We start from the raw sequence: 13,398 nt of genomic DNA on the forward strand, positions 1-13,398 counted from the left end.
ATACCAATATTTCACTGTCTTGAGAAATATAAGTTTGATGGAACATTATTTTATTCAACTTCATCTGTCATTCTGTCTCTAAATCATTTGTTTGTTGTATCTTTTCAAGTCTCATTCCCCCTTCTTAAAGGAGCAAAGGTGGGTCCAGAGAGAGAAATAAAGAGAGTAATATTCTTAATTGTGACTACGGCATAGAAGATAGAAGTGACAGCATATATTGATCCGACTGACAGCATATATTGATCCGACTGACAGCTGCAGAAATGACATGGCGAATGAAAGACCGGAAATTAAACAGCTGGGATTTTGAACATGCATTTTTAAGTGAATTGAAGAAATATATTTCTAAGTCAGACACAGAAGCAAGTTAACTGGAAAAGGAGAAGGGATACATGTTTCCATTGCAGGGTCAGCACATGATGCCCCTATCTGTGACAGAGAAAATGGAAGTACATAGAAAAGGCACACGAGCAAGAAAGTGGAAGATTATGAACATGGTTTAAAACCTATTCTTGTATGAGTGATTGAGAAATGAAGCTAATACTTTCTGGGGACAGTGAGTATAAGAAGTGCAGAGGTTAAAGAGAAGGCTTCTTGGTGAGAAAATGTGAAAGGGACTTGGGAGAATGATATAAAAGAAGAATTTTTATCTTGGGGCGAGAACACCAGAAAAAAAAAGGTGAAAAGCTCTTGTGGGAGAATTGGTAAGGGATATGGAGAAATGATAAGCTGTGATTAATCAATTAGAAGCTCGCCATATGCCCTGGGTAGGGCAACTGGAGATGGTATAGCCAACTGGGAAGTATTTTCTCTGCAATTTCTGTCAAGGGCATTTTCTGACGTAATCATTCATGAACAGCCAAGGTCTTATACTGAAGTGAATGGAAATTGAGGAGGAAGATGCAGAGAAGTATTGTGATAGCTCATCCATTGACAATATTCTCAGCGATGATTTGGATGGAATGGAGACAATTATTGCACTGGGCTACTGTTGAGATGGAGACCTTTGTAATGGTCTCCTTGGACCACTAAAAGAAAGTCCAGAGAGGTGCAGAGTAGTGTAACTTTATTTAAAAGCAAATAAATGCTTGGAATGACATTAAGTGAGCAGGAATATCAGGAGTACTGGGGGGGGGGGTGACCTATTTCAGAAGGCAGTGTATCCTGGGGAGAGAATGAATCAAGGATGATAGCTGGATTGGGGAATGGGGGAGGGGTATTTCAATAAAGCAAAAAAGGTGCAAGAGAAAGTAGACCTTTAAAAACATTTTTCCTCGAAACACTAGGAAAAGTTAAATAATATAAACCTAGTTATGAACAGGAGTCAAGTCTCTTCACTTTTTTTTAAAAAAATGTCAATGTATTTCAGCAAAATAACTGTCTGTTTCATTTTTGCCTAGGTCTGTAAGTGGATTTTGTCCTTAAGTACACAAAGGTAACTCTATAAATTTACCATGCCTCCCTAGTATTGTGGGGAAAGACATCAAAAGCACAAAAAAAACTAGTAGGAAAAACAATTACTAAAGGTGGATAAAGGAGAAACGACGTTGGTAGCAGTAAACTTCCATCCGTAAGTCAGACTCCTGAATTTAGTTGTATTAAGAGAGCTCCTTCGGATGTCCAGAATTTGGGCGCTTGTAACCGGGGATAATCAACACTCCAAAAGCGAACTTTTCCTTTGCTTCCTACGGTTTGCAAATAGGCGAAGATGAGGTTCAGACCACAACTATTCCCAAGTGCCGTGTGCCTTCCTTCTTGCAGGTCAGAGATTCTGGAATCATCCAAACCGTGGTTCAAGTCCCTTTTACCTGGCAAATTTTATCTGGCATATCTGTAAAACTCACGTTTTTAGAAAACCAATATCGTTGTTTAAGTTGTCCATTGATGATATTCCCATTACATTTTTACGCTGCTCAGCAGAAGTTACCCATCCAAAAAAAACACGAACCTTCCAGGTTTTTAAAAAGAGTTACAGGATTTGAGCGTCCATGCATCAAGAAGCCTGTTAAAGTGACTGCTGCGCAGAACAGCAAACATGGTCAATAATGCCAGCTGGAGATGGTGACCAGCGATACGAAGGCCGCTGTCAGACATTCTGAGCGTTCCTGGCTCCACAACCACTTGAGGTGAAACCAGAACTGAGAGCTGTTAACTTCAATAAAAATCTTCAGCAAGGCATGTGCTTTCTGCCTCTTCATTGAACGCACTAGATAAAATCGGCCGGGTTGCAAACTTTATTTATGAATAAATAATAATTAAAGATGGTGCGTGGCTTGAATAGAAATATGTAAAATAGGTCACAATACTAATTCATGTCTATATTTCGTATAATTTATATCACTAAATAAATAAAATATCTTCAAATTTAATAGCGCCTAATCAGTAGAAAATATTATCTCCAGTGACTTTTGTTTAATATGCTTGAACTTTATACTGGCACAAAATGAGATATCCACGGAAGGTTACCAAGTTTATTTGTTGCCAGATGGTTTTGTAAATAGGGAAAAAAAAAGGACAAAGACATTTAATGAAAGAAAAGTACGGCAGGTTTTTTTTCCAGTGCTGATCATGTCCGAAAAAAGGTAATACATATAGCACTGCCAAGTAAGCACGCTGTTACAGTATTTTGCCTCTTCCATTTAACTAAATAAATTTATTGGCTCATCACTCTTCCAGGAAATTAAATTCCTTTGCAGGTTGTGCCCACTTTAAAGTATTATTTAAAATATTAAAAGTACAGATCCTCTTTCGATAGTCTACCTGTTATTATTTTCTTTAGAACCCGGCATTGTTAGATTCCTAGTTTTCGTTGGTATAGCTTTGAATAACCGTTGACACCGCCATCTGACGTGATAATTCACTGCCCTTCTCCGGAGTGGCTTTACTCTTAGCGTTATTGTGAAACGTCTTCAGAGTTTTCTAGTTGTTCCTCTCGAGGTCGTCTGGGGGCATTTAAAACTATTGCAGATTAGTTTTAATAAAATGTTATAAACAAATACAGTGTGATCTGAATGATAGGAAATAGGTTTTGACCTACAATTAATTTAATTACTAGACTGAAGCTGTCCAAATCTTTTCTAATTATTCATTGTGGAAAATTCCAGAGTCTAATTTAACTGGAATGAGTCGTGTTTCGAAGCTTTGTCAATAATTACCTCATATAACTAATATATTTCTATATCAATTAATTTTGAAATGTGCAACTGTTCATTAATTTTATTTCTTTTCTAAATGTTCTTACAAACTTCGTACTTTCCGACATTCTAGATTCTATGTACAGATTCTATGATAGATGTTTCATGTACAGCAATCTTCATTAATTTGTGTTTGTTAAAAATCCAATCCGAGTAAAAAGATAGATAGAGTTGTAAAGTTTCTTATTTCTGTGCAATTGTTGATGTCTAATATGCATGATTCAGAAAAATGATTGGTTCGTACGTGCTTTATTTGTGAACATGCTTTCTAAAAAACGACAATTTCTTTGTACTTAAAAAATCAAATGTTTATTGTTTCTTGTCATTGACAATAAGAATAAACCAGGCATTTTCCATCTAAAACAACTACAGTAGAAATTACACGATTAACGCTTTTTCCTGAAATACAAAAGTACCACAAGGAACACAGTTCCTTTCTAAATCATTAACTGAACGAAATTTTGATCACCTTTAATCAGGCAAATGTAACATTGTTAAATTGTGACAACGACCCTCTTCGATTTAGAGATTAAATATAGGTCGTACGTTCTAGAAATGCAAATGTATATAAGAGCACAATGATACATACTGTATATTTACAGTAGGGACCGGATGAATATGAGTTTGACGATGTTTCCCAATAAAAAAATGTAAAAGAGCTAACCTTGACCTGTATTGTAGCACAGGAGTGACTTTGTTTTGCGACCTCTCTTCTCTAAAAGGCATTCTACATGAATCTGTCAAGTGCAGGTGCACAATTTGCTTGTCGCATGTATGAATTATTGGCATTGAACTGTGCGAGTCCGTTCATCTGATGGTTGGATAAACCCAAAAGCTGATCGCTGTGATCCGAGCAGGAGTTGTGTCTCATGGGCGGCATGGCAAGTCGATTGGAAGGACAGTACATCTGGGTGTTATTGGCAGAGTAGCTGGCTTGAGATAGAGATAGGTGAGGAGGGGATGCTGAATACGAATAGGTCGTATTGGAAGTAATGCTGTTGGAAGACCTGTTCAACCCGGCCCCAGTCCCAGTCGGGCTTGCGGACTGTGGTTGAAAACCGGAAACGTCCACTCCGCCAATTGAGCAACTGACCATTGGTCCAATTTCTCCGTTTAAGTGAGAGTTTAAGTCAATCCCAGATGAAGCCTGCAAAACGGATTGTGGCCCGATGAGATTGTCAATACTGAACATCCTGTGTTGGGCCTGACTAACCGCTGCCCCCTGGTAGGGATGCAGCATGGCCGGGTTGTGGCTGCTGCTGTGGACCTGCGGACTATAGGCCGAACATACGCTGGGATACAGTGCATTGGGATAGGAAGGTCTCCCAACCGGAGTGGGGGTGAAGGCACTGGAATTTTGCATGTAACCTGGGTAGGTGGTGATGTCTGAGCGCTTGAAACGTTTCCTCCGACGTAAAAAGCTCCCGTTGTCGAACATATCTTCAGCTGCCGGATCCAGCGTCCAGTAATTGCCCTTCCCGGGGCGCCCGGGTTCGCGGGGGATCTTCACAAAACAATCATTTAGCGTTAGGTTGTGCCTTATGGAATTTTGCCACTTTTTGGAATTTTCCCTATAGAATGGGAACCGGTCCATTATAAACTTGTAAATTCCTCCAAGCGTCAGCTTCCTTTCTGGCGAGTTGGCAATGGACATGGCGATAAGAGCGATGTAACTGTAGGGAGGTTTACCGCGTTGGATAGGGCGCTTCCTCCTCCTGCTCCCTGAAGTGGGGATGAGTCCTTCAATGTCCCCAGTTTCCTCGTCCTCTCTCTCCGTGATCGGCGTGCTGCCCTGGGGCTCCGATTTGACCATCACCTCATTCTTCCCCGGGGTCTCTAGCGATATACCCGCTGAGCTCTCCAGCGGCACCGAAGCGGTGGAGGCTTCGGTGGGCGAGTGCTGAGTCTCGGCAGTCATGGTGCATGCGCCAGTAAAGTACGAGATGTCGGTTAGATTCATAAACTTCAGCCTGAGGTCTGCTCTGGGCAGTCCGGCGTGATGTTTGCTGCTGAGAAGGCCGGGATCAGGTGTTGAACTGACGCCACCTGGTTTATATGTCAGAGCAAGAGGAGTCTGGCGCCACCCTATTTGCCCTCATTGTGTCAGTGCTTTTAATGAGCATGCCCACCCACCTTCCTAAAGGGTCTCTCCAGAGAGGTGCGCAATGTAATAATAACCCGCTTCTCCTTAGAACTCTTGATACGGATTTTATAGGAAGTGGTCAATAGGGAGAACCAGGAGACCGTTTAGAAAGTGCGCGAGGATGCGTTAAGGTCAGGGACGACTGGAGCAGAATTTAATATCGACTATTACTCTGCATTGCAGGCTGTCGTTTCGAACTGAGTGGTAACTGCCGTCCAGTGTGGCGGTAGATTATGAAGCACACATTCCGCTAATTTTATTAAATATGTATGGCATAGTTTTAAACGAGTGATGTTAAGAATGGATGAACTAACAGTGTTTCGACAACAGGGTCAGATTGTTAAATCACTATATGATGTGTCTATTTTACATAAAAATATATTGAACACTAAGGAATTTCGTTCATCTATAATTACTCAAAGAAATTGCATTAAGAGTAATTAAAATCAGTCTAATCATTTGAAGTGGGATCTTTCCTATAAATCATTCGCGTTAGAAAGATGTACATTTATGTATCAGTATTCCAAGTTCTGCTGTAGCGAATATAGCGGACGGATAATAATAACTTGTTGAGTCTACCCCTTTAATAACTGCCGTGCATTGGATAATTGGCATTATCTGCGAATATGTTATGAGCGTTATTTCTACATCATTATTTAAGTAATTATTAGATGACGAAAATTAATTGGATCAAGCATTTGTATGAAAGTTGTCCTGCGAACTTACAGTTAACCTTCCATGTTTATCCATCTCTGTGTTGAATTGTTAAAATAATGTTGATACTTGGCGTTAAAATCTGAGATTTCCCATCCTCTTGGAGTTAATTTTGGGACATCTTTTATCAGAGGCAGAAAAAAGACTGTAAGATGACAGTTAATCAGTGCAACGGCAATGTTGTCGCCAGTTGAGGCATCGTTATAACATTCAACCGACTCGAATCAGGAAGAATTGGAAAGAGGATTAATCGCAGGTTAAATACGAATTACAGAAATATGCGCGGAAATCAGGCAGCTTTAGTAGTAAACTCCATCCCAAGGATTTCGGGTCGAGTCACGAGTGGCTTATGTCTGCTATCGTGGACCCTAGTATGTAGTTCTGATGTTTGGTCTCGGTGTGTTCCGCAGTTCGTAATCTCAGGTAAAAGTTGCCTCTTTGCCTGACCCTGGTCTCCAGTCAAGCACAAAGCTTTTGAATCGGACCTTCCCCTTCAGAGAACCAGACCAACCTGTGTCTCTCCTCAGTAAGGCAGAAGTTAATTGAAGCGCAAAATAAATACTTTGATTTCAAGAAAACTTTTTTCTAAATTGTATTACATTTCTACGTTGTATTATATTCACTTTAGAAACCTGTAAATGAGATACCATTACAATTCGAATTAAATGTTTAGTGTTCGATCCATTTACAGATTTTAAAACAAGTATCAGCTTCAAAATTTTTTTGTTAAGCTCATAAAAATGATGCAATTATGTTTACACACTATTAATTTTATGGATGGCCACTATTCTAATTTTCATCTGAATACTGGTGTCGCAACCATCCTTGGGGTGCACGTGACATTAAACACATAATTCTCTCGTGCACATTTGTGATCGTATTATTTCTATATTTCCAACATCCGAATTATTTAGTGATGTTGGATATTCTGCCTGTCCGTTTTTCCTTCTATTCAAGGACAGGGGAGATTTTGTTTCTACCTTGGAGTTAATTTCACTGTGCATATTTGAAGTGTACATAAACCCAGTAAATATTGTAAGCAAGACAATTCCATAATATTTTGCACTGGTTATCAAAGTGAGAAAATACAACGTTAAAGTACTTCATTCTGTTCATCTTAACTTCAAACATTTCCAGAATAAGGAGACTGAAGATATTCCTTAAAAGCTGTTGTTGAATATAGCCGTATTCTGGCTGCTTCTTCTATGATCCTGAGTTTTATTTCCATGGATCACGGTTTCATGCACCGCACTGCCAAAAGAATTTAATAAAATGATAGCATAGTATCATTCTGAGTAGTTAAAACTGATGCAAAATAATATTGAGCATGTGTTGAACATACGGAACAGGTTGTTGAAATAACTTTACCTGCCGTTAAGTAGGCAAGTGATTTTAAAGCCTGTTATTTTCAAGTAATTTTGGTTTCCCTTTAACTGTTAGTTGTCCGTCGTATAATACAATGACAGGAGATCTATGCGGGAAAGTTTTTAAACCGGCGCAGATCCAATGTCTCGACCTAGAATGTCCAGGTCCAGCAGTTGTCATAAATTGGGGTCTTCCTTGGTTGCAGTAGATGACCATGACATCTTCTGTGTTTGTCATACCCCTCACTCTCTCATGAAGTGTTGGAGAACCTCTTTGTTAGCAGCTGGATCTCACTGTTGATCTTATCCGGCTCATATGAGGACTTCATATATATTTCTGTAAAGATGGCGGTGCGCTGGGCCACAGTGGCTGCTCCAGGTCCAGTCCAAGGAGTATTTGTTCGTCTTTTTTTATGATCGTAAGTCACTGATGGATACAACGAACATCAAGTGCTGCAAGACTATTCCATCAGTGAGTTACTCCTGAGCGATGGAGCTGGACTTACTGCGTACCATTGTTGTGTTGTCGCTTGGGCTTGTCGTGTACTGTTGGATGATACGCAGTACAAGTGATTGTCTTGAATGTTTTTTACTGTGATCAGAAGAGCTGTTGGACATTGATAATCTAGAATACGGTCCGATTCACTGATTCATTGGTGAGACCGATGGCTGGTGAGCTGCATTACCTCGGTTGTGGCGAGAACAAGGTCGAGGTCGCGGCGTCGTCTGTAGCAGCTGACCGGCAGAGCAGATGCGGAGGCAGTATGGGAGAACAGCCGTGGGGCACGCTGGAATACCATTCCCTCGGTACTGCTCTCCTGTGTTTGCCTGGTGGAAAAACAAGCTGGACCAGGACAATTTACCATCAGTTCTACAGTCTTGCCACTCAGACACTTGGGGTATATTTTCATTGTTGCTTTTTGTGACTTATGTTTTTTTCTGAAATCGTAACCAGTTGTGCTTTGTGCAGAATATTGAGTGTTGTTGGGAATGGGTTTTGCTTCTTGACCCTAGAGGAGCATCGTTTTGTTTGGTTATATTCATGAATGGTTGAATGATAATTAAATTTGATTATGAACATGCATATCCCGATCTCACCAGAATATGGGGCCCACCGGCTATCCTCACTTGGTTTAGCTTGCCTGTCCAAGAGGTGGGGTGTGGCTGTTGTCACATGCAAACAGCTTCTTGAGCCACAAGTGAGAGCTAATGTCCTGTGAAGCCCAAAGGTAAGTGAGCTGCCCCAGAATGGTCATGACAACTCCTATCCCTCCCAGGACACCACATATGCCCCACTTGTTTCTACTGTACCAGCAAACACGTAGAAAGAAGTCAGTACACAGAAATGCTGAAATTATTATTAGAATCTTGGCAAATACCTTTCAATAGTGTAATTTGATCAGAAATGATCAAGTGAGTGTATCAGGTAATATGAACAACAGAAACAGCATCAATTCTTCTGTTTAGGACAAATTAGAAATTTCCACAAATAATTCCTAAATTCAACATTAAAAGGTGCGGTTGTCCCTACTCTGCAGAAAAAAAAATGTACCAGTCCATTTATCCTGTATCTTCTCCACAAAATAGGTTTACAAATCAACTTGAGTCTTTTACATTATAAAAAACACTGCCCTATTTTGAAGATAATACTCCAAGGGTTAAATTAAAAGGAGAGATTATGCTTCTCCATAATCTTTTGTTTTCCTTTAACCCTTGGAATTCTAAGGTAGAATGTCTGGAAATGAAAATACATAACAGGTGTGATTTAGTCTTGTATCCTCTGTGTTTGCAGTCTCCAGTTATTGTTAAGCAATTGTTTTATTTAGAAAAGCTCCATAACGTTTTAATTATCATTCTGCATGGAGTCCTCAGGGCCCTTTAAACCGATCCAGAACTCTGCTCTGGTTTCAATGAAAAATCTCTTTCCAAAGCTAGAAATTTTAAAGAGGTGAATGACCACAGGTCTTTCAAACTATTGAGGTAATACTGACAGAAGAGGGCCTAATGATATAATGTAAGTGACATTTATGACTTTTTTGAAGGAAATCAAAGGCCAATTGGCATTAAGTAAGACTTTTCTCAGAAGTTCACCTGCTAAGCATTTCTAATCTCTTTTAATCAAATATTAAGGAGCATATTTTGTCTCTTATTTATGGTCCAATATTACCATTGTGTTTTGCAGATCCAAATTGGACGGTACACAGCAAGCAATTGGATCAGAGTTTGTATCAGTAGATTAAAAGGCTCAAAGGTTCATTTTATTGTCAAAATATTCATGTACAATACAACTCTGATATTCATCTTCTCCAGATAGCCATGAAATACAGAAAAACCATGGGCGTTTTTGAAAGAAAAGACAACAAGTACCAACCCCCCTGCACAAAAAATCAAAACAAAGCTCAGAAACAAACCCCAGAAACCCTCTCCCTCACAGAGGAAAAAACATTGACAATAATATAAAATTCCCAACCTCCTCCTCCTCAAAAAAATCAGACAAATAGCATCAAATCCCTGACACCTTCCCTCAAAGAAAAGCACAGCAACAAGATAGTCAAATCCCCAACACACAAAAAAAATAACAGATTCATCCACATGGAAAAACACCAAGAAAATCGTACCCCAAATCCCTAGCCCCTTCCTCTCACAAAAGCTAACATATTGCACACCTGCCAATAGGCCACCAGAAAGAAAACACTGAAAAGCTGAATGAGACCAATATAAAGTAGTCCAATAATCACATAAATCTCAGAATATCAAAAACATCTCGTCATCATACAAGGAGAGCAGCCACCCAAACTCAGACCTTCCACGAGAAGCATCCGGCACACTGGGTCTGATCACTGCTGACCTGGCTGCCAACTGTCACCGCCCACAAGACCCCCATTAAGAGGAATTGCTGACCCCCTCCACAATCCCCTGTGTGCTTCAATCTTCCTGAATATTTGACATGGTGCCCCGTCTCTCATTGTTCCAGTTCATTTTCTCAGTCTGTTTTGAAACCCTGTCTCTGGTCTTCTCCTTGAGGCAGCTCTCTGGATACAGCAGAGTGCAAAGTCATTTGATCGATTTCAAAACCGCAAGTCACAGCCTCTAACAGTTTCGGTAACACAATCAAGACAAAAAGAACAAGCAGAAGACATACAGAAAGTGATATAATTGAAGAGATTGACTATCTGAAAGATGTCACCCGCGGAATCGTTGTTTGATGGCGCCATCTTGACTGGAAAATTCTCCGGTCTAGAACTGTAACTTTTCAGGTGACTATGTTTTAATCATGTAGGTTAACATTCCAAGTAAAGCAACTTTAAAAGCACTAAACTCTGTAAGAAATATTTGTAAAAGAGAGACCAAGGAAGCTACTAAAGGTGTAAATTAATGGGCCTTCTGAATATTGGTGGGATGTACTCCTATTCTCTTCTGGGGATGGTATGGCCTGTACAATGGCAGGGGTAAGCAACCGTGGCTAACAAGGGCAGATAAGGACTGCATAAAAACCAGGGAAAGGGCATATAAGGTAGCCAAAGTGAGTGGGAAGTTGGATGATTGTGAAACTTTTAAATTCAACAGAAGGTAACTAAGAGGTTATAAGAAGGGAAAAGATGAAATATGAGGGCAAACTAGCCAATAATATTAAAAGTTTTTTAGTTTTATGAAGAGTAAATGGGAGGTGAGAGTTGATATTGGACCATTGGAAAATGATGCTGGTGAGGCAGTGATGGGGGTCAAAGAAATGGCAGATGAACTTAATTCGTACTTTGCATTAGTCTTCACTGTGGAAAACACTAGCTGTGTGCCAGAGGTCCGTGAGCGCTGGGGAGTGCTCTTGCTATTACAAAAGAAAAAGGGCTAGGGAAACTCAAAGGTCTTAATGTGGAGAAATCATCTGGACCAAATGAACTACCTCCCAGAGTCCAGAGACAGGTTGCTGAAGAGATAAAGGATGCATTAGTCATGACCTTTCAAGAATTACTTGATTATGGCATGGTCCCAGAGGACTGGAAGATTGCAAATGTCACGCCAGTCTTAAAGAAGGGACAAAGACAAAAGAAAGGAAATCATAGGGCATTTAGCTGAACCTCACTGGATGGGAAACTGTTGGCACCTATTATTAAGGATGAGGTTTTGGGGTACATGGAGATCAATAATAAAATAGGTCAAAGTCAGGATAGTTTCTGTGAAGGGAAATTTTGCTTGACAAATCTGTTGGAGTTCTTTGAGGAGGTAACAAGCAGGGTGGAAAAAAAGAGAGGCAGTGGATGTCATTTAATTGGATTTTCAGAAGGCATTTGATAAGGTACCACAAACAAGGTGCTTAACCGCATAAAATCCAATAACATTACAGGAAAGAAACTGGCATGGGTAGAGGAATGGCTGACAGGCAGGAGGCAGTGAGTGGGAATACAGGGAGCATTTTCTGGTTGGTTGCCAGTAACCAGTAGTGTTCCTCAGGGGCTAGTATTGGGACCACTTTTTTCACATGCTTTGTCAATGATTTGGATAATAGAATTGATGGATTAGTCACAAAGTTTGCGAATGATACAAAGATATGTGAAGAGGTAGTTAGTGCCGAGGAAGCAATGCAATTGCAGCAGGACTTAGACAAATTGGAAGAATGGGCAAAAAAAGTGGTAGGTGGAATACAATGTTGGAAAATTAATGATAATACAATTTGATAAAAAGAACAATGATGTGGATTATTACCTAAATGGGGAGAAGGTTGAAACATTAGAGGTGCAGAGAGACTTAGGAGTCCTCATGCAAGGCTGCCAGAAAGTTAATTACAGATTGAGTCTGTGGTAAAAAAGGCAAATGCAATGTTGCCATTTATTTCAAGGGGATTAGAATATAAAAGCAACAAAATAATGCTGAGGCTTTATAAGGCACTAGTCAAGCCTCATGAAGTATTGTCAACAGTTTTAGAAACAGAAAAATATCTAGAAACATAGAAAACCTACAGCACAATACAGGCCCTTCAGCCCACAAAGCTGTGCTCAACATGTCCTTACTTTAGAAATTACCTAGATTTACCCATAGCCCTCTATTTTTCTAAGCGCCATATGCCTATCCAGGAATCTCCTAAAAGACCTTAATGTTTCCACCTCCACCACCGTTGCCAACAGCCCATTCCATGCACTCACCACTCTCTGCATAAAAAACTTCCCCCTGACATCTCCTCTGTACCTACTTCCAAGCACCTTAAAACTGTGCCCTCTCATGTTAGCCAGTTCAGTCCTGGGAAAAAGCCTCTGACTATCCACATGATCAATGCCTCTCATCATCTTGTGCACTTCTATCAGGTCACCTCTCATCTTCCGCCACTCCAAGGAGTAAAGGCCGAGTTCACTCAACGTATTCTCATAAGGCATGCCACCCCACCCCCCCAAACCAGGCAACATCCTTGTAAATCTCCTCTGCACCCTTTCTATGGCTTCCACATCCTTCCTATAGTGAGGTGATCGGAACTGAGCACAAAACTCCAGGTGGGGTCTGACCAGGGTCCTATATAGCTGCAACATTACCTCTCGGCTCCTACATTCAATTCCATGATTGTTGAAGGCCAATACACCTTATGCCTTCTTAACCACAGAGTCAACCTGTGCAGCATCTTGAGCGTCCTATGAACTCGGATCGCAAGATCCCTCTAACCTTCCACACTGCCAAGAGTCTTACCATTAATACTATATTCTGCCATCATATTTGACCTACCAAAATGAACCACTTACACTTATCTGGGTTGAACTCCATCTGCCACTTCTCAGCCCAGTTTTACATCCTACCAAAGTCCCGTTGTAACCATTGACAGCCTTCCACACTATCCACAACACCCCCAACCTTTTTGTCATCAGCAACTTTATTAACCGTCCCTCCCCTTCCACATCCAGGTCATTTATAAAAATCATGAAGAGTAAGGGTCCCAGAACAGATCCCTGAGGCACACCACTGATCGCTGGCCTCCATGTAGAGTATGACCTCTCTACAACCA

General features: G+C 40.5%; 1 protein-coding gene and 1 long non-coding RNA gene across 3 annotated transcripts in view; one reads left to right on the plus strand and one right to left on the minus strand.

The window, feature by feature from the left end:
• LOC132401575 (uncharacterized) overlaps nt 1–10,544 on the plus strand; it is a 47,694-nt gene extending 37,150 nt beyond the window's left edge. For both annotated transcript variants that reach the window (XR_009514620.1, XR_009514619.1), the window contains exon 3: nt 9,598–10,544. This is a non-coding gene — a long non-coding RNA (uncharacterized LOC132401575). The remainder of the gene's footprint in view (nt 1–9,597) is intronic.
• Nucleotides 3,922–5,154, minus strand: foxe3 (forkhead box E3). Its single transcript, XM_059983591.1, has one exon. It carries the CDS (start codon nt 5,152–5,154, stop codon nt 3,922–3,924), a length of 1,233 nt encoding a protein of 410 aa, XP_059839574.1.
• Nucleotides 10,545–13,398: the final 2,854 nt, after the last annotated feature.

The sequence above is a fragment of the Hypanus sabinus genome, chromosome 11, assembly GCF_030144855.1.
Source record: "Hypanus sabinus isolate sHypSab1 chromosome 11, sHypSab1.hap1, whole genome shotgun sequence".
In the NCBI taxonomy this organism is placed as follows: Eukaryota; Metazoa; Chordata; class Chondrichthyes; order Myliobatiformes; family Dasyatidae; genus Hypanus; species Hypanus sabinus.